The sequence below is a fragment of the Leuresthes tenuis genome, unplaced genomic scaffold (assembly GCF_036924035.1).
Source record: "Leuresthes tenuis unplaced genomic scaffold, fLeuTen1.0.hap1 SCAF_7, whole genome shotgun sequence".
Classification (NCBI taxonomy): Eukaryota; Metazoa; Chordata; class Actinopteri; order Atheriniformes; family Atherinopsidae; genus Leuresthes; species Leuresthes tenuis.
The window spans coordinates 17,024,506-17,049,120 of record NW_027325361.1 but is presented as its reverse complement, the minus strand read 5'-3'; the positions used below and the strand labels follow the sequence as shown (position 1 = coordinate 17,049,120).

General features: G+C 42.4%; 2 protein-coding genes across 5 annotated transcripts; one reads left to right on the top strand and one right to left on the bottom strand.

Annotated features, from left to right (window-relative positions):
- The first annotated feature begins 1,167 nt into the window (after positions 1-1,167).
- On the top strand, positions 1,168-22,393 carry tpm4a (tropomyosin 4a). 4 transcript variants are annotated; one of them, XM_072389582.1, is made up of 9 exons: positions 1,168-1,468; positions 2,892-3,017; positions 17,436-17,569; positions 17,687-17,804; positions 17,935-18,005; positions 18,117-18,192; positions 19,208-19,270; positions 19,594-19,663; positions 21,081-22,393. In XM_072389582.1, exons 1-9 carry the CDS (start codon positions 1,355-1,357, stop codon positions 21,161-21,163), a joined length of 855 nt encoding a protein of 284 aa, XP_072245683.1. In that variant the 5' UTR covers positions 1,168-1,354; the 3' UTR covers positions 21,164-22,393. The 4 variants fall into 4 exon arrangements, with proteins under 4 accessions (XP_072245683.1, XP_072245682.1, XP_072245685.1 ...); XM_072389581.1 differs by lacking the exon at positions 21,081-22,393 and adding an exon at positions 20,283-20,506 and having other exon boundaries at positions 1,169-1,468; XM_072389584.1 differs by lacking the exons at positions 1,168-1,468; positions 2,892-3,017 and adding an exon at positions 8,242-8,799.
- Positions 21,440-23,782, bottom strand: LOC140311962 (small ribosomal subunit protein eS27-like). The gene is made up of 4 exons (XM_072389585.1): positions 23,638-23,782; positions 23,107-23,215; positions 22,906-23,016; positions 21,440-22,795 (listed from the first exon to the last, which is right to left on the bottom strand). Exons 1-4 carry the CDS (start codon positions 23,641-23,643, stop codon positions 22,767-22,769), a joined length of 255 nt encoding a protein of 84 aa, XP_072245686.1. The 5' UTR covers positions 23,644-23,782; the 3' UTR covers positions 21,440-22,766.
- Between the last annotated feature and the right edge of the window lie 833 nt (positions 23,783-24,615).

The following is a 24,615-nucleotide window of genomic DNA, read 5'->3' as shown; positions in this document are numbered from 1 at the left end:
GTTGCATCATAAGTATCAAAGCTGTGGATGCCACAAGACTTTTAGCTTTAGCTCAGATTATAATTCAGTCCCCTGTGAGAAAATTTGTGTTGTTTTAAAAAAAAGGAGAATAACTGATCATAAACACTAAAAATGAGCAGAGTCTCAGATCAGAAAAGAATATATAATGCTGGATATTAGCACAAATATGTTCTCTTTAGGCTTTAATGATTCAACCAATGTTAGTGAACCATTAGTTTAATGTCAGCTGTCAAAATTAGACCAACCAATTCTACAGTGTAGATTTGTGTGTCCATGCAAATCCATGTGTGTCTATACATCAGGGCCTTCCACCGTTTTACAAATTAAGCGACTGTGGACAGTGGTCACCATTGTTCATGTAAACTCATATGACCAGTCTGGTTTCATCGCTCATTCATCAAACTCAATTATGAGATGCGCAGACCTCAAAGCTCATATTTCAGGTGGTGCCTCACTATCTCGGATTCTATGTGACACAAAATAATCATTGAAAAAAAGCTTTTTCTTTGTATGATCATTTCTGTTGGCATATGTTTTCCCCACTATCTAGTTCTGTGTTTTTCTTTTAGAACCCAACAAGATCACCCATCAGACAACAACACCTTCTGCATGATCACAACATGGGAACTCCTCTTCTTTCCTCATGTGTTCCTGTTTTGTATCTTACACTTTCCCTCCTTCAACTTTGCATGTCTCACTGTCTGATATATGCACTCTTAAAAGCCTTGATTGTGAGATGCTGCATGCCAGCAGAGCGCTTAGCCATCGACAAGAGGTTAAATGTGGAAACAGGTCCTGCCTGTCTGATCTCCATGTCTCAGTGAAAACACAGCAACCCAAATAAGGAGATTGTCCACAGTTAAAGAGTAAGTGAGTGGAGTGGAGCAGCCAGGCCATTCCTTCGAGAGAGTTTGGTTTGATAGGGTGGAGTGTGTGCCTGAGAGAAGAGTGATAGCCAGGGAGTCAGGATGGAGTGGACGCAGAGTGGTGATTGGAGGGATGAAAGGAGGAATGGACAGAGGATGGAGAGGAAGGTTGGATAGAGGGAACATGGGAGGAGAAGGAGGAGGAGATGGAGGAGAGGGTGATCAGAGACTGGGGGCAGGTTCTGTTGCAGTTTAAAAAACTACCCATATAGGGCTGGGCTTCCCATCTCTTTTCACAGCTCTCTCTGTCTCCTTCCCTCTGTCTCTCCCTTTCTGTCTCTTTCTCGTTCACTCTTTCTCTGCAGCTTTGTTACGCTGACTTGCATTCATCTCAACAGCCCAGGAGGCAAAACACTTGAAGGTGAATTTCCACATCTCAGAAGAGGAAATCGAACTAAACTACCACCATGGAGGCCATCAAGAAGAAGATGCAGATGCTGAAACTGGACAAGGAGAACGCCATCGATCGGGCGGAGCAGGCGGAGACGGACAAGAAGGCAGCAGAGGACAAATGCAAACAGGTGGGAAAAGACGCGGCGGATGGGTCAGAAAGTATGTCAACACATGTATACACGACATATCTTATTTTGAGAAGGGATAGTTTTTGAAAAACGCAAATGTGACATAAATAGGCTGAAATAATGACCAAACAAACATGTCACCAAGCCTTAAAAAAACAATAACTAACTCATAGCAAAATGACTTACTGATGAGTTGCATTGGGAGAAATAGATTCATTCTAAAATAAAGAATTATTAATGCAAAAGGAAATATCCACAGGCACTGTAAGAAAGGTGCATTTTCTTATCTTTAAAAGGCTTTTCTCTTCGTCTCAAGCTAATCACAACATTGACACCATACCAGACATACCGTCAAGGAAAATGGCTATAAACACAACACATTTATTTAGGCAAGATTCCTCACAGCTAATTTATCGTATCACTGGTAAATATTTGAACTTGAACTTTTCTTTCTTTCTGCTTTCTTTCTTTCTTTCCTTTGTTTCACTTTGATTCAGAGATGAACACACTATCTCAACACTCCTTTACAGCTCAGGTTATACCTCTATAGTTACTCTAGTTTCATGGAAGGAAAAACAAGCATACTAAAAGGTAAGGGCCAACATTTGGTCCCTGTCATTAGTTGCTAACAATCTGGCTTTTTATCAGGGCAAACTATTTGGCACAACCTGAGTCACCAACAAATTCTGAGAAGATCAACAGGAGCTGTAGATTAGAGTTAAAACTGTTCATATTGAGGCCCAAAGAGCGGTTGTCACAGAGTCCTGATGCTGATACTAGCCAGTTCAGGCAATGAGACCACCCAGGATCAGCATCTGCTCTTTGGGGAGGATAAAAAGCAGATTTTTTTTCTTCAATGGTGGGGTCACTAACTGAGTCTACCTCTGTCATGGAGCCTCTGTGAAGGTGTATCTAATACAGGAGAGAACAAACACAATGCATACCTTCAAGTGTAAGCTATACACTCATAAATGAGAGATTAAACACACACGTACACACACCAACACACATTAAAGCTGTGGTTTCTGGCATCTGTTCGTACTGATAACAGCTGTATTTTAAGGCACCAGGACAGAAGGGGAGTGTGGAATTCAGCTGGATTATCAGTCGCACCTCACAGGCACTGAGAGGGTAACTCTGATTAGGGGAAACACTTGACTCTGTCGGTGTGTGTTTATGTGTGTGTGTCTGTGAGTGAGGGAGTCGCTGACTGCATGCCAGTGTTCTTGTCATGAGAGGCTGATAGCAAACACTGCTATTTGAATGTTCTCAAATATCATAAACGCAATTAGACTCCCAAATTAGCCATGTCAGCTTTATCTTTATCCTGAGAGACAAAAAGAAAAAAAGAATCATCTACTTTTGACAACTCCCAAATAATGACGCCATTATTTCAGCTAACTAACATTCTGTCCTTCTGCAGCTGGAGGAGGAGTTGCTGGACCTCCAGAAGAAGCTGAAGCAGACAGAGGATGAACTGGACAAATTCTCAGAGGGCCTGAAAGATGCTCAGGAGAAACTGGAACTTTCTGAGAAGAAAGCTGCAGATGTGAGTAAAGGGCCACACACTCATACTGTTCTTAGCTAGTCAGGGTCAGCTCACATGATCGTGTCATACCGAATCCCCATCCATACTTTGAATATCGACACGAACCTCTGCTCTTGCCATTAATTATGCTGCTTTATCTGACTTTAACACTTACACAGACTGATGTCTGTTACCACAGTAATGTTGGAAACTAAGGCCCGTTGTTCCACAGCTGGACTCTCTAAGCCAGCAGCAGCAGTAGCTTTGCTTTGATCCCCCGTGAGAGGTTTGAAGCACTTCAGAGACTGTTGCATTCCTGTGCAGCTACTCCTGAAAGATGAGCACATGATTAAAATGTAATCCTTTCACCCAAACACACAGAATGCACATATATTTACTCAGGTCTTCCGAACCAGCAACATAAAGCAGAGAGCACCAACGTCCCACAGCTGTTTTCATTTTATGACTCTGATAGGTGTGCCAGTGTTTTCAAATGTATGTAAATGACAGCTGTGAAATTTATCGCACTTTACTTTGTCTATCAACTCAACAAAGAACACAACATTTCAGAAAGCTTTGTTTTGTGAATTTATGCCTTACTTTACAACTCTGGGCCACCATACCATCAATAAACTTGATGCACTTTAATGATTAAACTACACACCTGTTCATAATGTAGCTAAATTAGCCTAAACTCCACCAGCTTATCAATACTAAAATGTTACTTCCACATTTATAGATTATCAGTAATAATGAGCAGAAACTTAACCTGTCACAAGGGACTTGTATATGTCAGATAATTGTTACATTTACATTTGTTACTTCTATTATATTTAGCTTATGGGTTGACTTTTGCATATAGCCATAGTGTCTATTGATTGATATGGCACTTTTATGATATTTCAAAGTCCCGACAGAACCTTATACTGTCTATGAAACTTAATCAGACTGTATCTACGCTTTCTCCTTCCCGGAATTCTCTAGTGTACTCATTACCAGAAATGCAACTCCACCTCTGACAGTTAGGCCTAAGATTGGGACCAGAAACGTCAAGCAGAGTTGAAGATATCACTTCAGTCTTAACTCCAGAGCCCTGGACTTTTTTTTAGATTTGTGGTGTACAGATCAAATCAGAGCTGATTCAAGTGGACTCTATGAATCTATCAATAATTCTTCGATTTAAGTGAACATTTTGTGGATAAACAAAGTAAATAATTTAGTTAATTCAGCAGAACATTAGATTAGGCAATTCTCCTGTAGTTAATCAGGAGTAATCTTGGAGAAAGGATCATATTTTAGATTGTTGGCATCACTGCAAACCACATGTCTGTATATCTGCCAGTGGTGGGTCCTCTGGCACTTGAGAGCTTGTGTGCTCAGGACTGTGTTTGGTGGCTTGTGTCAGAGTTTGTGTCTGTGAAAGGGAAAGAAAGCAAGGGCAAGTCAAAGGAATCCGTTATGTCCAAGATAAGGATAAAATACTGATCATATCACTTATTCAGTGAAATTGCATTTCAACAACAGTTAAGAATCCAGTAAGCTGTTCAAAAGAGATTCCTAAGCAAGCCATGCAGAGAGAGTGAAGTGCAAAAAAAAAAAGCGTCTTCTACCTTCCACCAAGATGTGGCATTGTTTAAGTCCACCAGAGGATATCCCAGGGAAATGCAGTGCTGTACTACACACAAAGAGAAGGGAAGTGTTGTCATAAAGACACAAAGTTGGAGGCTGAGACATACTGGATTATCCTCAAGCAGTGATTAAATAAACTCTGAAAACAGTTTTGAGAAGCCTCACATGCAAAAGTGGGTCAAGTGGGACTCTGGAAACGTGGGGTTTAGGTGTAGCATCAACTCTTGGCTGTCCTGAAGTGGAAAGAAGATTCATACCCTGCAACTTTAGTTCAATTTAGATCTATAATTTGACATTCATTTACATTTCCAGTGAAGCGCAACACTGTAACATCAAAATCAGAAGTGGTGAAGCTGTTCCACTTCCATGAATTCCCCTCCGCATGTCACTTATTAGAGGCAGCAGTCAAGTCATTACACATGTGAATTCACACAGAAAGGATTGGAAACCTGGAGGGGACAGGGAAAGCAGAGTATTGAATCAACAGCCCCAGCGACTAAGCAGTTATGAATCTTAAGAAAGGGGGACGAGACCAGTGGTTGCTCATATTTAGGTCATCACTGTTTATTGTTTGCTCAAGCAGCCCCACAGAGTCTGTCATTAGGAGGTCTAGAACACAATCTTCAGGCAGAATGTCAACAGCTATGGGTTGCACCACGGAGTCCTGGTGCAGGTATTGGTAACCCCACTCACAGCATCAACAGTTTTAAGGGGGGAAAGCTGCTCTGAGGTGGCCAGCGAGCAGAGAAAGCAGAGAGCAGGCAGGGGGGCGCTGGTATGCGAGGAATGCAGCTAAGGCAAACAGAAAGTCCCACACTGCTGCGTTTAATGAAATCAATGCTTCCAGCTTTTCCGGTGCAAGGGGCAAATCAGAGAGAGGGGCTCAATCAACACATGAGACTGATTGTGAGAGATTTCCTTCTTGTTGTGAACACCAGGAGTGAATTTAAGCTGAACCTGAACTGAGCTGAGCTCAAATCTGTCGACCCACTTGCCAACCCCCCGCCCCAACATGTTTGTTCTCATACTGATCGTGTGAATAGGAGATGATGAAGGTAAACACGGGCAGGGCTAGTAAAAAAGTACCCAAAAACATGAAGGATGGAGCATAAATCTGACAAACATCCACGCAATGCACATCACTTGCGAGCAGGCAGGTGTAAGTTTGCTTAGTCTTTCATGACAAACTCTCAAGTAGTTCCTGAAGAAGTACAAGTAACGATGGTTAGATTTAATCTGAGGTTAATAAAAAGAGAACTGGACATTCACAGACCGAGCATTAAAGGTATGTTTTTCTAACTGTTACACGATCAATGTCATTTCTGCTGCTTTGTCCGTCTCTATCCAAACTTTAGTGTAATAAGTAGTTTTAGGAAGCTGTTTAAAAAATCTGCATGTGGTGACTCAGACAGAAATTACACTGAAAGATGAGATTATGTTTGAAAGTTTCATTCACGTTATGTCTTTTCATTCTCATGAAATAGCCACTGGCAATGAGTAGGTTGCTCACACAACAGCTGCTGCCAACATCGTGTGGCAGATTCAGAGTAATGCGGTTAAATCAGTGGTGGAAACAATTAAAAACGTAAATCCTGTCACTTGTCTCACATTGTAGTAAGCTGGGTTGATACGGGAAAATAAATAGTTCTGTACCACGCAGGTGGTATGATGCCATAAAACAGGCAACCAAAATGAAATATTCAGTTACAATGAATGAAATTCCATATCTTCTGGGTTTGAGACTGCATAGAAAAGACTAACAAAGCCGTTATGAGGTCAGTCACTGGTTTGTGGAGTATGTCTGTGTTGATGCTGTCGTCGGATTCATGGTAATTCTCAGTGCTTGAATAAAGACTTCTTCTCTAGATTTTTGAGGATTGTTCACCTCTTATCTGAAAGGTTTCTTTTCAAGACCGAAAAGCAAGTTTTAAATAGGAAATACCTCCGGCCACCTGCTGTGTTCAAGGGTGTTTTGGCGAAAAGACATGTTAAACTGGAAAATTATCTTTAAACAGAGGAGGTGGCCTCAGGCGTCACCTTTCCTACAATCAAGTCTTGACTCTCCTCCCAGATTTGGAGCCTTGAGTATCCCGTTTCTCTCATTTTTGCCTCCTTGGTTCCTCTCTGACAGAACTTGGAGGAGGGATCAAGGATGAACAAACTGATAAATGAGATCAGGGAAAAGTGGCACACCCACTTGTCGATAAGTGTACTCATGACCTTTAATAACTACAGGGTTTTGTATGATTTGAACTCCGTGTACAGTTGTCTTAAAGGAAAAATGCTGAGTACTAAAACAGGTTTTTTTGGACCAAGCTTGTTTATTTCTGCTATGAAGATGCACATTTTAACATGAGGGGACTATGGAGACAGAGTCACTTTTGGAGTACGCCCAAAATGGTCATTCGAGGAATTGAAGTTTTTAATTCTAAGGTTACATTCCTGTCACCAAGCTGAAGTAACAATAGCTGCTAATACTGACAAGGCCCAACTACAGACCTCACTTCTCAGGCCCCCTGAAGGCTCTGAACCAACCAGAGTGGGCGGCCTCTGCCGTACAGATGGCTCCCGCTAACAAAAGGAGCAAACTCTTTCTAATTTCACCTCTGAAATCATTTTCTAAAAAGATGTGAGGTGAGAAGTTATGCCATACTTGATTTTCATTCATTTTAAGCCCTATAAGGCCTTGTTTAAAATTTTAGTCTGACTTTTGTAAGACAGGTGCTTTACTGCCCTTCCAGTTATTGTTATAGTCTACTCATGCTTAAATAAAGTTGGCTCAGAGCGCAGTGGCCTAAGGCGTGAGGTCACATGAGGGGCCTGAGAAGTTGCGTCCTGCTCACTTAAACAGCATAATCTTTTAAAACTGTGTTTACTGTCCTCCAGACCTAAATGTCCTACATATTTGCTGCTACAGCACCCATTTCAGAATTGTTTGTGCGTCCCAACATTGTCTCGCAAATATGACGTTTTCTTGCTGTTGATACAAATGACACATCCAGAATGTAATGTAGCGCACAAACGTGTTTCAGTGGACAGTCGAGTTCACATGAAAGGTAGATTCGAGACACTTGTAGTTAGGATTGTGAACCGTCACCGTCTTATCTGTATTGAATCAGAACTGAACAATATGGCTGGTATGTGAGCACAGCCGAGGTTATGTCTGGTTCTTCTTTTAAAGTTAAGAAAACATAATGGGAACTTTACTATTGTCACATTTGGAAATTTTTAGTGTGAAAATGTTACATTTTATTTTATTCTACTACTTTTCATCTCCCTTAAAAAAAAAAATATTGGAAGAGGAAACTCCACTGTGGTTAGTACCTGTCCAGTGTGTTGGGGGCCTTGTGAGCAGCTTCCCTGTGATGTCGGAAGTTGGCTCTACATTCATTAAAGGGGAAAATGTAACTGTTCATTCACGTTCGCATGAAGCAATGTGCAAATTAAACCATCCTGGCTTTAATTTTCCCTCCGAAAGTTTCATAGCACTCACATCAGTCACAGGCATCAGTACGCACACACAAATACACGCGTATACACGTATACGCACGCGCAGGCCCCGCCCACCTCTGACCTCATCGTTCCAATCGTCTCTCTCCTTCTCCGGCTCAGTCTCGCGCTCTCGGCTCTGCTCAGCTCACACCGTCTCTACTCCTCCTCAAACCCCGGACCAACCCTGCAAAGCACATTCCTGAGGACAACTGTCTGCTCTGCCTACGAGCATTTCATTCCTTCAAACCAGGAGAAACATTTGGAGATCACCTGGACACTCACACTTCAGAGTTGTGTAACTTTTGCTGCTTTTGAGCGACTTCTTTACATTCCAAAGACTTTGGCCTCCGGACGGACATCGACTTTTTCGTCCCAGTAAATCAACGACCAGTCTTTTTTTTTCTTCCCCTCCCTCGTTATACATAATACTCTGACTTGACCAATTAGGCAGGAAGCTGTAGCATACGGTTTTTGCACATCCTAGAAATAGTCTTAACTGTGTTGTATATTTTTTTTCTACGTGTAGTCTTAAGTAACGAAATAGTGAACAATGGCAGGTATGAACTCTCTGGATGCTGTGAAGAGGAAGATTCAGTGTTTGCAGCAGCAGGCCGACGACGCAGAGGATCGAGCTCAGGTCCTACAGAGAGAACTGGACAGTGAACGGGAGCTCCGAGAGAAAGTGAGACAATCCGCTCCTCTCTGCTTTTTAAGATCTTTCTCTCACTTTTAACCTCACTCCTTTTTTTTCAAGTGTCAAGACTGATTTACCGCTGTAAACGTGTTAATTTTCACCACTGCGGCTCCGAAACGTCCAATTAGATCATGTCATTGATTCATTCGCGGGTGTGATTGTGCCACAATGCAAGGCGTTGGTCTCCAATGAAAAAAAAAGAAAAAAGTTTGGATTCCTGCGTCGTCTCTGCGCATGCTCAGTGAAGTCTTGACTCGGAGGCCGCTGTTAAGCTACAGTGAGTAATGTGGACCACGTAGACTGCACAGAAGCAACCGAGAAAGTTTAAATTCACGTCTTAGACTGACCAGACTACTCTTGGCTCTCACAGATTGTGCTGATATTAATTGTATGACTTATTATTATCATTATCATGGGTAATCAGGTTTTTCCAGCTTAGAGGAACACCGTTTTGAAGCCTCTGGGGAGACTCTTCTCTCTCTTGCTCAGGGGCACGTCAGCAGGGTGGATGTTTTCCTCCTGTAGCTGTCTGGTTTATGGTCTAACCATCAGGTCTAACCGCCTCCACACATGATAGAAAAATACAGGGCACAGAGTTTTTTAAAAAAAAAGAAGAAATATGGGCCTTCTCTGCTGTTAGATTCAAATGGGCAGTATGAGAAACTTCCATTTTGAACTGAAAGGTTGGCTGCATAGCTGATTGGTTAATGAGCAACAGAAGATTTCATCGTCACTTGATGTTTAATGATGTTAATACGTGTTTTACGGTTTTCCTAGAGTTCTGTCATTTGAATTCGTCCCTCTGATGGCTTGTGTTACGCTACCTTCCGACTGTGAAAAGCTGTGAAAGGCCTTATTATTTGCAGCCATATGTTTCAGCAGCTACCTGTGTTTACATTTCAACACTCATTATCAGTTGTGATTGCGTAACGTTGGCTGAAATTTGCACAAGTCATTGCAGAAGTTCCACAAGTGTGCAGCCTCTCGGACGAGAAGCCCGCATGTGTCAAATGTTCCTCATCTTCTTCTGTTTTTCTGGATGTTCACCTCCCTCGGTCACCTGCTTGTCTCTTGACTCTGGTCACGTTCCAGTTTTTATGACGCAGAAAAGGTAGAAACTAGAAAAATGCTTAGCAGCACAGTTGAGTAATAGTCTTGGATTGTTTCACGTGCTGCTTTACGGTGCCATATCCTTTGCATAGGAGCTGGTTTAATTACAGGACAAGTAGGACGATTCAAGGGCTGTGGGAGGGGAAGGCGTGGCTGTAAAGATATGGCAGCTGAATTAATGAAAGGAGCAGCCCTGTTGTCAGACTTACCCCTTTTGTTAGACTGCCTATTAGGTAACAGGTTACCTCTTTAATTTGATAAGTAGGTGTTTGCCTAGCTTGTGATTAATCAATTTGGTCACATACTGACATCACTAAGGATTACAGCTAGTCTGACTTTATACATCTCTGGCTGTTGCTTGATGACTGACTTGCGAAGTATCTTTGCATTAACATAACTCGGCGTTGTAGTCAACAGATGTTATGCTCTTTGAGTGTTAATGCCTAATTACTGTATTTTGCCTTGACAGAGGCACACCACATGAATAGTTTGTTGAAGAGTCTTTGTGTTTTCAAGTTGTGTCACTCTACAACATTTATATTCAACGAAACTCCTGAATGAAAACATGCTTTCTAGCATCACTTCCAGTTTGGGGGCCACACTGTCATTCATAATCTGCTTAAATGCGATGCCTCACTACATTACTTTTCTAAATACTAAATTCTTTTCTCTTTTATCCAACTTTGTTGATTCTTTTGAACAGGTTCCCTACGTGTAAGCCCCCCCCCCCTCCCTCCCTCCCTCCACATGTGCATCTGAAGTCAGACAGAGCAGTACACTTGTGTGGTGAGGTTGGTGTAGACCCATATGTGAATAATTAGGACAACCTGGATTCCTTAGTACAAAAACTCTTTCATCGCAGCACGAAGAGATCAAAACTGGAACCTTGCTGAGCACAATGAGTGTTCAAATGGGGAGGAATTAGGAGACAGCTAGCCACATCTGTCACCAAAAAATAAAAGTGATGGATTCATGGTATTTCTTGGGTGATTTTGACACTTCTGGAGATGTTGCTTAACTGCTCAGTAATGCTTCGAGGCTTTGTCAGTTCACATAGAGACATGACATAGTCTTGACTGGCTCATTAGACGTGTTTATTCGCAGCCATTACTCTCAATGAGCGGTTCAGTTTTCACGGCAGCAACACCAAGTCAGTCCAAAGATGATTCTTTGTGCTTTATTCTGGAGCCTGAGAGCTGCGTGAGCGGCGTGGTCGAACCAGATGAGCAGCATTTTGTGACGTGGAGCTTTGACTCGATCCTTTCAAGTGGAAAAATCATCAGCCATGAAAAGAAAATTAGAATTCATTGAAAGGTAAACTTCTCCCTTGAAGTTTTTTTTGTCTCCTTTGTCAAACGCAGTCATGTTGTCTGTTGACACATATGGTTGCCACGGTGACAGTTTCTGTTTAGCCACACAGAGAAATGTACAGTTTGCGGCATCCACTTCTATTTCTAAAATCTTATTAAAAGGGGAAGTTTGACTCAAACCTTTGGTGAGGTATCCCCCCCCCCACCCCACACACACACACCATTCACACTGCCACTCCCAGGATGTCGCCCAGCGACTCTGGTCCAGCACTTCCTGCTCCTCTACTCCTAACACTTCCTGTCCCTGAGCTCCAGCCCTGATCAACAGGAAGATTAGTGAGTGTGGTGGAGTTAGCTAATGTCGATCCAGCCTCAGTACTTACAACTACTGAAATATCTACATCGGGTCCTTTTAAGATAGCTTGATAGTAGTTATCTCTCTGCAAAAAATGGGAGCCATTTTTGTCAAATGGTTTTGCTCTAGTGATAAAATATGCTGTATGTCTGCTGCCTTCTTGTGTCTGCAGGGTCGTGGTGACATTGCAGGGAATTTGGTTGACTCAAGGCAGTTTCCTGCACACAGGACACCATTACATCTCTTACTTTTTTTAAACGAAGCGCTTGGAGTTGTTGCTTCTCTGTTTCTTTTGTCAGACGGCTAAAAGAGTCAGAAAGTGAGAGTGAAAATCGTCCCATTAAGACGACGTGTCAACTCGCGGTTGCTCAAAGCATTTCCAGGCTGTTGCTCCAGTAAAGTCCTGATTTTTTGTGACCACAGTTATAACCGCAGTCATTTGACAACATCAACGTTCAAGTAACTTTAAGAAGTACTGTCATCTTTCCAGAAAATGAGGCTCTTGCATGTTTGTGTCCTCACACGACGTACAAGCTGCTCTTTTGATTGTGCTCTGTTATGTCCCTCTGCTAGATATTCCTTTACTTACCAAAACAAAAAGGAGGCCATGATCACTGTAACAGTTGGCTTGTTTGGAGTGTATTCGCGCTTAATCCTTAAAAGATAAAATTTCAGGATGTTCAAGGATGTTCAGACTAAATTGTGATAAATTTAATTTGACAACAGAAAGTCCTGGTGTTGAGTGGGATTAAGGTTTTTAATCACTCAACAGGCCTATAGACAATGCTAAAATATTAAGAATGGCTTCCTTCTCTAATCAGTTTGTCAGAATCCACTTTAGGTGTCGTCTGTTTGCTGCCTTTCTTTGTGTGGTTCTGTGCAGGGCCTCTTAACAGTCTGTGGAAAGGCTTACTTCCTGATTTCAGTGTTTTCTTTGGACCCTCTGCCTGGGAATAAGTCAACTTTCCAAATATAACTGCCAAATGTTGATACTTTCTGGCGCTCACTGGCATGCTGGGGAACACCCCCATGTTAGTGGCCTGGTTGATTATACAGGCCGAGGTTGTGGGTTCTCATTCAAACGAGGGCTCGGATATATTTGTAGTTAGTGCTAGCACAGCTAAATTTGTGGCATTAAAAAAAAGAAAAAAAGAACAAGAAGTGAATGTACATAATATTCTGCAGTAAGTTGCACTTCCACTGTAGAGTTTGAACCAAAGCGGTGGGCCTTTTTTCAGATTTCCGTCAAAACTTTTTTGCTAAGTTTAGGGAGGCTTGAGTTAAGTTTTGTTTTTTCTTCGTGCCTTCAGTTTGCAAGAGTCAGCGCAGAGAATAAAAAGCTTCTGCTCGGCCTGACAGAACCATAAAAACAGGTATGTCAGGCTGTTTGGTTGACTTGCAGGTATTTAAATCCCCTGTCCACACAGCATTATTGACTGTCAGTTGTGTCAGTGATGCAGCTTTTCTGGAAAATGTGCGTTTTGGATTTTAACAACGGCATTACATAACCGGGCTGCTGTCAGCTTCTGATGAGGATTAGACACCAGATCAAGATCCCTCTGAGAGTCATGGAGAACATTCTGTTCTCAGGTAACAAAGTGTATGTTGCACAAAGAGAGTGCTCATTGTGAAGCTGGATGTTTAATGACCTTCTTTTACATATCGCACTTCATGACAGACCGGCTTATACTTCATGTGACCGCCTTTGCATGCCGGATCTTTATGGGAATAGATTAGTCTTTCTGTCTTTCTCACACACACACACACATTCACATTGAAGGTAGCAAGCATCGGTGTTAAGAATAACTTACCCTGAACCCCAACAGCATTGTGTAGCTCATTAGCCCACTGCCCTCGAATCGGCTAGTAATTAGATTCCTCTTTCTCTTGTCCTTGATTCTGTCTATAATACATGTAATACACTTAGGCATTTTTTCAATGTCACTCCCAGCAGAACTGGGCTGTACCTTCAAGTGAGGCTATAGATTGTTTACCCTACAGAGGCAGCTGTATCGTGGTCAAACAGTGGCAGGTATGTGAATGGAGGGGGGTACTGGTTTCCAGCACATAGTTGGACCTTGTGGGAAAAGTACTCATTTATAAACGCAGAAGCTTTCTGGTTTTTACTAAATGACAGGTGGCAAAATGAAGATATGTAACCATGGTGACTCTGTGCTATGCATAGGGCAGCATTCAAATGGGCTGAGAGTAAGAGTTCATAAAGTCCATCCCATGACGATCTGAAAGCATTAAATTGCAAGCAGAATTAGACTTCTCATCCGTCCTTCAGCTGTTTTCATTTATTGTTCTTTGGATTAGGCCGACTACACAGTACGCCAGGCTTTATTTTTTCTTTTTTTAATGGCAGTCAAATGTTTCAGATCTTATTGATCTTAACTTTCCCACTCCCTGTTTGTGACAAACAGTTCTGAGTCTCTTACCAACAAAGACTTAGCACCACTCTGGAAACAGTTTCCTTCTCGCACACTGGTTTGCTTTACTGTAGAAACACAAATAAGTGGTTTGAGATTTGGTGTGGGCTCCAAACTACTGCCTCAGTTGAAAAAGGTGTATTTGTTGCCCTCGGTCAGATCGCCTGTCTGTTGTCTTTACCTTGCTAAGCTAGACTAAATTTGGGTGCACCAAAAGGAAACCGTCTAATCTGACTCTGAACGAGGAAGAGAGTATCTGATGAATGACTGATCCACCAGAAAGGCACCAAGTGCTCCAGAGGAGCTGTTAAGTAGATAAAAAGTACTGAAACACCGTTCACCTCTCGGAGATCTGGTATAATATGTCAAACTGTGATGAAAAGGAAGCAGCTTTATGTCCTCCAGTATCTTTTAAACGTACGCGTGTCTGCAGACATCGGCTCTCGTTGCCACAATCTTACTCCGCCACAGACATTCTCCATAGTTTGTTTACCATATAAGGCATTGTGTGTCCCTGGCAGCCGGAGAATGCAAAGTGGGTGCTAAAGGAAGGGGGCATGGCCAAAGAGACGAAGAGAGAACACCAGATCTGAGAGAGCAAACAATCAAAGGGAGGAAATGGAAGGATGTTGAGCAGCTGACTTCCTGTCACCTGTTTCAAGATCCTCATTTGTAAAGTGATGTTGGTATCCCTCGAAGTAGAGTCTTATTGTTTCTTGTGAGCTGTCTTGGTTAGCGTGGTTGTGTTTGCCATGGTTATTTTTTGATTGTGTGGCTGCTCTTGTAGTATCTCTGGTTAAATCATTATCTGAAGTGGCAGGAGTGTCGATCCATACTACATCACCCTGAGGGTTTACAGGCCTCTTTTCTTTTTTTGGACATGCCTCAGGGAGTCGGAGGCAACAACCGCGTGTACTGTACACACATAAGCTTTTGACTTTGACACAAGGCTGTCTCTGTACATAAGGGAAGCCCGCCTCGTCCTCTATGATTGTGAAAATCTGATGACAGATAAGGCACCGGGTCACACGCTTTGAGTTTGTGAGCACATGCCATCACAGTGGTTTTAGCAGGTTTTTTTTGTGTGTTAGTGTTTCACTTGGTAAGCTAAACATTTTACTGGGCAGGAAACCAGCCGTTTGCAGGCAGGTCATTACGTGCGGGCGTGCGTTTGTGGCGGAGATTGTCAGAATGAGAGTTTCTGTTCAGTGTTTGCAGAGCGTCCGATGTGGCAGTGTAGCTGACCTGAAAAACACATGAATGGCTTGTTTGTTTGCGTGCACGCTGTATTCTTCGCAGCACACTGCTTCACTCAGGACGCAGGAAGTTGCAGTATCTGTTATTACAGGCTCTAGTTTAATCCTGTGCGACCTTTCTCACCAGCCAGATGTAGTGTCGACAGACTCTGACCTGTGTTGGGAGGCGTGCTGATGAGAGCTCAAGATGGTTTTTGAGCGATTTATGATCTACATTTTTATTTTTTTCCTTTCATTCTTTGTGTCATGTGATGACTGCTGTAAGACATGTCAGTGATAGTTTGAGAGACATTTCCTGTCTCATATTCTTGAATGTAGTTGGGGAGGGGGGGGGCGGGTTTGGGAGACAAGGGAGAGAGAGGGTAACAAGAAGAAAGGCCAACTGGTTAGTCAGCAGCCTGAGATGAAATAGGGAGGAGATGGAAAAAATCTTGAAAATGTAAAAACCCAAAAAAACAGAGACGAGGTGCCAGCTGCCAACAAGTAGGAAACCATGCTTTCATTTCCTGAAATATTGCGTCTGTGACCGAATGGAAGTCTGCACTGGAATGAAGGCCTATTTATTCTCAGCACAAGCAGACTTGATTCCTATTTTTCCTCTTGAGATTTCTGAGCTCTGGCTTCTTTTCTGTGTGGCGTTACCTTTCCTCCTCAGTGCCAGCTCTCTCTCTCTCTCTTTAGTGCCTCTCAGAATGACTCAGCCACCTGCAATCTGAACGGCAGACACTTTTGATTGGCGATCTGACTTCTCGACTCATTGACTATCTAATGAGTCGCTGACCTACAAACGACTGCCCTGCATTCTCGGCACACAGTAACGTCTCTTAGAAATCCCCAGCTGCCTTCTTAAAGAATGGGGAGCAAACCTGTGCGAGCTCTCTGGGTTTTAATGGACGGGCCGATGTTGTTACCGCTCAAAAGTGCAGCTGTGATGCGCTCTTTTGGTTGTGTGGTTGTAAACTTGAATTCTTACAGTAGATGGTCTGCTAGTTAAGTCTTAAGCTCCCTGGGAGATGATGGAAAACTCTGTCCAACAGAGGAAATTCTTGTATAGTTGTCTGTTTGCTTTTTTTTCCCTCTCTCAGTCTTTTGTTTACTGAGGGCAGATGAGGAAAAAAAAGCTGTTCACCCTCCCTGCTGAGTTCTGCGGTCACCTCACCGGAAATTGATGTTTCGTAATCATTCCTTTCAAATCCAAAGTCCTTCGGTCTTCAGATATTAGAATGGATTACACCCACCGGCCGTATTGTTTATTACAGGTAGGCTCTGCGACTCAGTGGGGGTTCTCCAAGGACATCCAGCTGCCTTCGTTCATCGTCTTTTGAGTGAAATATGAACGACCACAGAGAGTGGAGTATGTTATGGTTCACTTGCAGTCAGACTTATTCATTTGGATTCTGTAGGTTGGTGGCGAATGATAAGGCTGATTATTTCCATGTTGTCATAGCAACTTAATTACAGTTTAATATCTTGGAGCAGGTGTATTTTCAGAATTAGACCCCTAAACGGGCCTTTTGTGCGGCTTCTTATTTAACCACGAGAAATTGAAACCACTGGAAAGTACACAGTTAACTAAATATTGATCTTCTGAATTATGCAACAGAAACCCTTCAGTTTAGGTTGTTTTTTCTTCTTTTTTTTTTTTACGTCTTTTTACAGAAGCCCACAAAAACAGAAATAAAGAGAAGGTGAAACTTTCCTACTTTGCAAAAAAAAGTTTTTTTTTTTTTTAAACTTATGAGGGAAACCACTATAAATGTTTTATAGTCTCATACGTTTGTGCTGTTTCAGATTCTCTTAAAAGTGGAACTTGGTCAGTGGTCACTGCTGCACAGTCCTCTTAAGAGTTCATATTTATCTTCCTGACAGCTGACTTATTTCTTAAATAAACTTCCTTCCCTTTCTCTTTTCAACGCATCTCAAAAAAAGAGTCCAAAGGATACAAATTAGACATGTAAAATGTGAATTGAAACCATATTAAAAGATGATGTCATTCTTCCTGATGTGATGATTGAAAAGGAGCTGCCTGTTCCAACTCCTCCTCATAAACTTGTGAATCTTTGGTCTTTTCCTTCTCCTCCTGTTTTATGGTAGGGAACAAGCCAGAGGGATGGGTGCGAATGACTTAAGTTCTCTTCTTCCTCTCTATTTTGCCTCTCAGGCGGAGGGTGATGTAGCAGCTCTGAACCGTAGGATCCAGCTGGTGGAGGAAGAGTTGGACCGAGCCCAGGAGAGGCTGGCCACAGCGCTGCAGAAACTGGAGGAGGCAGAGAAGGCTGCAGATGAGAGCGAGAGGTGACGTGTTTGGTTTGGTTTTACTTCACTCAAACGTCTAGTTCTAACAAACCGAACAATGCTGGAGAGCGTTTCCAAAGGGGCGCTTTAACAAATCTTCCCTCTTTGCCCGATCAGGGGGATGAAGGTGATTGAGAACAGAGCAATGAAGGACGAGGAGAAGATGGAGATTCAGGAGATGCAGCTGAAGGAGGCCAAACACATCGCAGAGGAGGCCGACCGTAAATACGAGGAGGTGAGGCTTTGATAGTAGCAGCTGCCCCATTCCTGCTCAGTTCTTACTACGTCATGTCCAAGTCCATAAAGAATTCCCCTTTAAATCAGCTTTTTTAAAATAAAAATCTATATATTTGTTTTAATCCCAGGTGGCTCGTAAACTGGTGATCCTGGAGGGGGAACTGGAGAGAGCTGAGGAGAGGGCCGAGCTCTCTGAATGGTAATACCAGTAAACGCACAGTTGCATAAACGCATGCAGGTACGAATGCACAAATACTCTGACCTGCCGCTGTCGCCTGAAAGCACGTTGTGCCTCGTTTTCCCTGCACAGTAAAGCCGGTGACCTGGAAGAGGAGCTGAAAAATGTGACCAACAACCTGAAGTCCTTAGAAGCCCAGTCTGAGAAGGTGAGCTGGCTGTGCCGTCCATAGCGGCAACACAAATATGTTCACACGTTTTACAACCAAGACGTCTTTATTTGGCTTTCTTTGACGCTAGACAGGAGGAGTTTTCACACATTAAAAGCAGCAGATTCTATCAAACTGATGTCATCCAGTAACGTTTGAGATGGGTGCATCATGCATAAGGCTGCAGACTGTGAGCAAATAGAAACCAACCTCTCAGAATGTGACATGTGACAAAAACACACTTTTTTTTTCATTCTCTGCCACACACACACACAAATGGCCTAAATATCCACAGTGGTGCATATACTGAACACCTCGTCTGGCACCCAACACATAGTCATCTTCACTTTCCTGTATCCTGTCATTTGGGCGGCTCTCACGGTTCAGTGGACAGTAATTTTGGTGAGCTGGCCTCAGGGAGGGGATACTACATCACCAAAGTATTGTTTTATATAACTTTCTTTCTCAGCCATGCATCCCCATGCTCGGATTATTAAGAGGAAAACATATAAAACAGTGCAACACCTGAAATTCTCTCACACCGTATGCAGCCGTTTCACCCCATGTTTACAGAATGGCTCGTGCGGCACACAAATGTCCAGCCACTGAGGCTTTGTTTTGTACGTACGGGTTTAATGGCAGCATAAGGTGTGTCAGCGTGTGTGAACCGCAGAAAGCAGCAGTACATTCTTCCCCCTTTCTGCATTCCTTCCCAAGCACAGACATGCAGCATGACAGCATGCCAGGTTAACCACATGATTGCTTTCTCTTAGCAATATATGGTCATGCTTTTGCTCCGCTCAGTCCGATGCAGATGGCATCGCAGCCAAACTCGTTCCCACAGCAGACGAACACCTTCCTTCTTGTCTGCCAGTAACTCCTCCTCACCGCTCCAACTACTCTTACTCTAATGATTTAATGAGGCTCACACGAGGTGTGTCTGCAGTTAACAGCACACCTCTACATACCCGCCACTGATGAAGTTGTTGTTTTCTTCTTCTATTTCTGTCAACAGTATTCTGAAAAAGAGGACAAGTACGAGGAGGAGATCAAAGTTCTGACCGACAAACTGAAGGAGGTGAGATCCCGCAGCAGAATGTCAGCAAAGAAATAAACATTTCTGATGACTTTCCTGGATCTGAACTTGTAGTTGCTTTCAAAAAACCTCTTCTCCATACATTATTTAAAAGAACAGGGTTGTTTTTTCTTCTCCCTGAACTGATAATCGGTGTAGCATGTAGTTGTTTGGTCAGAGTTATGTGTGACTGTCTAAAATGCCACTCCTACAGCAACTGCAGAGGGCACAGAAGGGCTTTTGAAAACTTTTCCAGTCGTGCATGTTGGATTCATTTGTTTGAGCTCGCTGACATTCTGTGTCTGAACCCCCCCCCCCCCTGCCAGGCTGAAACCCGTGCAGAGTTTGCAGAGAGGACGGTGGCCAAACTGGAAAAGTCCATTGACGATCTGGAAGGTATGAGACCGGGATTGATTGCCTTTTCCGGTTTTTTCTTTTTCAAAACATAAACACAAAAATAGAATCCAGTGATTTGCTATTCGGCTTTGATAACTTAGGAGATCTGTTTGTACATCTTGATGCACACATGAAAATGACCCCTCGAAGCATTCTTTTTATATCCTCTATAATATTCTCTACCAAATCTATGGAAAACCACCTACAAGCTACTTAAGTAACCCTTGTTTCTGAGGGGAGAGTATTCCATGTCAGCCGTGCTGCAAAGAGGACAGAATGTGCTCAGATGTTTTGTAGGTCAGCATTATTTAGATGATGAACCGCAGGGAGCTGACTTTATAGAGTTATTGGAGCAGCTTTATGAGACATTCAGAGCAGACTTAAATGCTCAAAGCTCGCCCAGCAAAGCTGCAAGCCCAATTAGACATACATCATTCTTTCTTCCAAACATTTCTGCATCTTTTAAAAGCCTGACCTGTTTTTTTTTTGTTTTTTTTGTCTTCTCCTTCCTCCCTCTGCTCTTTTCTGCCTCTGTCTCTCTCTCATCCTGCTTTGGGCTTGCTTGTGTCGCCGCTGTCTTGACACCCGCCTGTACTTGCTGTCGACCTCTGACCTCCAGATGAATTGTACGCTCAGAAGCTGAAGTACAAGGCGATTAGTGAGGAACTGGACCATGCCCTCAATGACATGACATCACTGTAGACATCTTTTGCTCCCTCTGCCTCTCACCTCCCTCTGCTGTGCCCCCCCCTATCTCGCTCTTTGCTCCTGCAAATCAAATGTGCCTTCTGCCCATCTTGCTATAGTAAAGAAATACTTTATTAAAATCTCTTTAATTTCCTACTTTGCAGCATTTGTCTCTGTTTTTGATTCACGGTGTCTAATAGAGTAGCTAAACTTGAGCAAAGTACATAGTGAGGATGAGGTACCTGGTTTCGACAGTACATTTCTGGTGATCGCTTATAGAAGGTGAGCATTTCGGATGACACTAACTTCAGTTTTGGTTTGAGTTAATACGAGTTTGCAGCCTCGTGTGACCTTTAAAGACCCCCGTGATTAAAATCTAACATTTTTGATGGTTTCCTAAATGTGTGACTATGAAGTACATTGCTATAGAAAAGTCAGTATCCACAGATGCCTCTACTGTGCACCACACAAGTCCTCTAATAAGTCCTTACTGTATGCTAACAGTCTAGAAGTCAGCAGTTTATGCATGAAAGGCACTGTGTTGTGGTCGAAATGTTTTTGCATGCGGCACAATTTAACCAAAATACTTATGCAAAACATCTGTCCAGTAAAACGATGCTCTGTGCAGCTTTCCGAGCTACGCTGTTAGGGGATGACCTGAACAGTATTATTAGCTGGTGGTTGGGAGTTAACCGTGTCTTCTTCTTCTTCTTCTTCTCCTCCTCTTTAGAGAAATTATCGCACGCCAAAGAGGAGAATCTGGGCATGCACCACGTTCTGGACCAGACCCTGCAGGAACTGAACAGCTTATAAACACACAGATAGGAAGATGGAGAGGATGAGATCGTCATTAACATTCCATTAAACGTTCGACTCCATTCCACATTTCGAGCTGTAAAATCTTTACTCCCCTCATAAAGGGGGATTAACTTAATGCTTGTCTCCTGATGTTTTTTTTGTTTGTTTTTTTTCCCTAAAGCACAGCTTTTTTTTTTTCTTTCTTTTCTTTAAGATGGGAAATCATTTTGAACCCATTGCTTCTTTGTTTTTTTACATCCAGCTGTGATGGCAGAAGATATTTTTGACCACTTATTTAGAAAGAACCGGCAATAAATTTGCCCAAAGGAGCCTCAGATTTGGTCACTAAACCACTTGCACCGGCCCAATTTTTTTTTTTTACATTTTTCATGCACATACATTATTGCTCCGTCTGGTTATTTTAACGCATACGCTACAGGTGGCATTGGGTGTCGCTCAGTCCGCATTAGTGCGACTCTGAGCTTCCACGCAGCGGTGACGTGAAGCCACTCATCAGTTTTTATTAATCATGTCGTTCCACCTCAAGAGGCTGCAAACAGAAGATTTTTTTTGACCCGTGTGTCTGAGCTGCATCCTCTTAGACCTGTACGAAGGGCACATTGGTTGACTGGACAAATGGCCTGATGGAAAGGTTCCAGTTAAAAGTACACTACTAAAGCACATACTGCTCGTATAATTAAGACTATAATACCTCTTCTGATTAACCTGAGGGCCAACATGTTGAAGATTTACAGAGCACCGAGCCTTTTCTGTAGTTTTAGTTCTAGAAATCTGCAGAGACTGAGACCTTTCCTTCAGTTTGTCCTGATCACATGACCAACGAGATGCCAAAAATGTTGCCAGTATCTCCCAAGACATACGATATGTGTTGTAATACATCAGCGAGCTCATCCCCCAAACCACTGAAAGCTCAGTCAAGTTTTATCAACCATGGATACTTATTGTATATAGTAGAAGAATGTTAGGTATGTGAGAAGCAATGTTGTGTTGCTTTTTTTTCTTTTTTTTAAATTACACCACTTTTTGCCAGGGGAACTCTCAAGACCAAAGAAGACACACAATTAACTCTACAAATGTTTTATTTTCTTTTTTTTTTTTGTTTGTGATGGTCATCATGGTCTCAGCTCATGTCTCGAGGGCACCTCACGTGTGACGGAGGCCATTTTGAAATGTTTCATTCACAGCCCCCCCCCTCAATGTCAACCCAATAAATGTTTTACAGAAGTTGTGAGTCGTTTGATTTTCTTTCTTCTTGGCATTCTAGTGCCGATCGGGTTTATGTAATAATACTAGTTAGACTACCTAAAGATCAAGTGCTTCATTGTGTCAGTTTGATCCTCAAACAGATCAATGTGAGCGTGCAGGAATCTACAAGCGTGTTTCTGATTGGCGGTCTGTTTTACCTGCTTAGCTCATCAATCACCGTGTCCCCTTAAAATCCCCCAAAATGGGTAGAAATGTCACTCTAATATCAAGGAACAGATTAATAAGAGGAGATTTCTCTTCAGAGGAGCCACAACGCAAGAATGCGGTTTCGGCTCGTTCGGTCGGCGGTCCATTCTGCCGCCTCCTGTGGATCTTGTAGCAAATTTAGAGCTCAGGAACATTTCCTCCTGAAGGAACAGCCTATAAGAAAAGTAAAGGGGGAAAAAAATTAGTTTTAATCATCTCATAGCAAGCAGAACAAAGAACTGTACTATCGAATTTAAAATAGCAGCTCATGATGTGGTCCCTACCTGCCGTTAGTCTGCATTTCCCCCCGCATGGTGTGCAGAGGATTATGGAGCAGCCTGGACAAGCCACCACTGTCTGGGCATGGCTGAAGATGGTGGTGATCCTGTAGCAGCCTTTGTTTGACGCAGGAGTGAGAATATTAGTAATTTGTGAGGGAAAATTTAGATCTGTGGGGCAGCATGGGCGCCGGTGTCATGGGTTACCTGTGCATTTGACATCCATGAAGTAGGAGCGGGGACTCTGCACCAGCCTCTTCTTCTTGTGTCTTCTCATCTCCTCTGCAAAACTGGGGTGCATCAGATCTTTAGCAAGCTACAACGGGGAGCAAAAACAGTCTTAGAAAATGTCATTTTCTGTTGAGAATTTACTTGGAGGCCTCTGGACATAAAACGGGACAAGTTTGCAGATATGTGTTGTGGCCAAATGCCCCCTACCGTCTGGTGAGAGAACTACAACTAACAGCAAAAACAAATACATGTCCAGACAAGTTCAGGCAGCCTTTCTAACAGGTCACTATTAAATACAGGTAGCATATGATAACTTGTTTAGGGCAGATCCACGGTATATATACATTTTCAATGATAAACAGCCTCTGATTTAATTTCTATACCATGTCACGTTGCATTTCTCAGTTTTTAACAGGCAATTAAGGCAGATTTCTGTCAGTCAGTACCAGTCCATAGCTGTTAACAGTTAAAATGAAGAAAGAAAACTGAACGCAAGATTTTACTTACAGACATGTTTGCACAGATCAACCGGGATCTTCTTTTCCGTCAAGTACAAATACAGAAAGAGAGTGATATCAGAGAGTGAAGCAGCAGATTCACCTGCGTCTCACAAGTGTGATGAAATGGCTGTAATGATGCTCTGGCGGAGACTGAGCAGGCGGGTCTATTTGGTTTGGGGAGGGACATGTTGGATAAGACACAGGCTGGGGGGCGTCTTGTTGCCTGTATGAGTCTTTTCCACTACTGCAGTTTAATTCAGGGGCACACGTGTTGATTTACTTTAAACTTCATGATACGTAAGTGAAAAGCTTTACATATGAGATGCTGTATGCACTTTGGCATCGATTCAGTTGGGTGAACTTACATACCGGGCAAACACATTTTTTCATTAACTAAAAAAATAAAAAATAAAAAACGCCTTTGATTTTTCAGTCACTATGTGTGAAAGTACTACAACTTCATATTTTTTATATTTAAATGTGGGATTTTGCTGCCTTTGCTTTTCCAGTAATGTCGATCACTTATGTCACGTATCATCACGTATAGTATAATACTCTAACTGTGTTGTGCTTAAGTACTAGAGATAAGCTACTTGTACATAACATCTAATTCCACTTTAGCGTATTCTTCTCTTCAATTACATATCAAAGGGAACTTTGTACTATACGACATTTGATTTGCTTTAGTTTCCAGATACATTAAGATGATGACTTTACACCGGGAATATTGTAGATATGAGTTTTTCCTTAAATAATTAAGTAAATGTTGGCATCAATAAATAATGATCATACTAAAAGATGCACTTTTGACTGAAATACGGTATATTTACAGTGTTGGATTGGCCTACAGCTCTTACAAGAACAAAGCTTTGCCTCTTTCCACCACTTCTATCAATATTGTGACCTACTGTGTTTTTTCCACATTGTAATATAGTGAAAAGGAAGTCTTCTTAACAAGAGAAACTAGTTACTCTAAGGCTCTTTC

What these genes read in the sequence shown, in the direction of transcription:
- tpm4a (XM_072389582.1), top strand. Translation starts at nt 1,355, where the DNA reads ATGGAGGCCATCAAGAAGAAGATGCAGATGCTGAAACTGGACAAGGAG. An exon ending in CAGAGGACAAATGCAAACAG is followed by an intron (nt 1,469 to 2,891) that starts GTGGGAAAAGAC and finishes GTCCTTCTGCAG; the next exon opens with CTGGAGGAGGAGTTGCTGGA. An exon ending in GCTGCAGATGAGAGCGAGAG is followed by an intron (nt 17,570 to 17,686) that starts GTGACGTGTTTG and finishes TTGCCCGATCAG; the next exon opens with GGGGATGAAGGTGATTGAGA.
- LOC140311962 (XM_072389585.1), bottom strand. An exon ending in CATGGATGTCAAATGCACAG is followed by an intron (nt 23,017 to 23,106) that starts GTAACCCATGAC and finishes CGTCAAACAAAG; the next exon opens with GCTGCTACAGGATCACCACC. An exon ending in GAAATGCAGACTAACGGCAG is followed by an intron (nt 22,796 to 22,905) that starts GTAGGGACCACA and finishes CTTTTCTTATAG; the next exon opens with GCTGTTCCTTCAGGAGGAAA.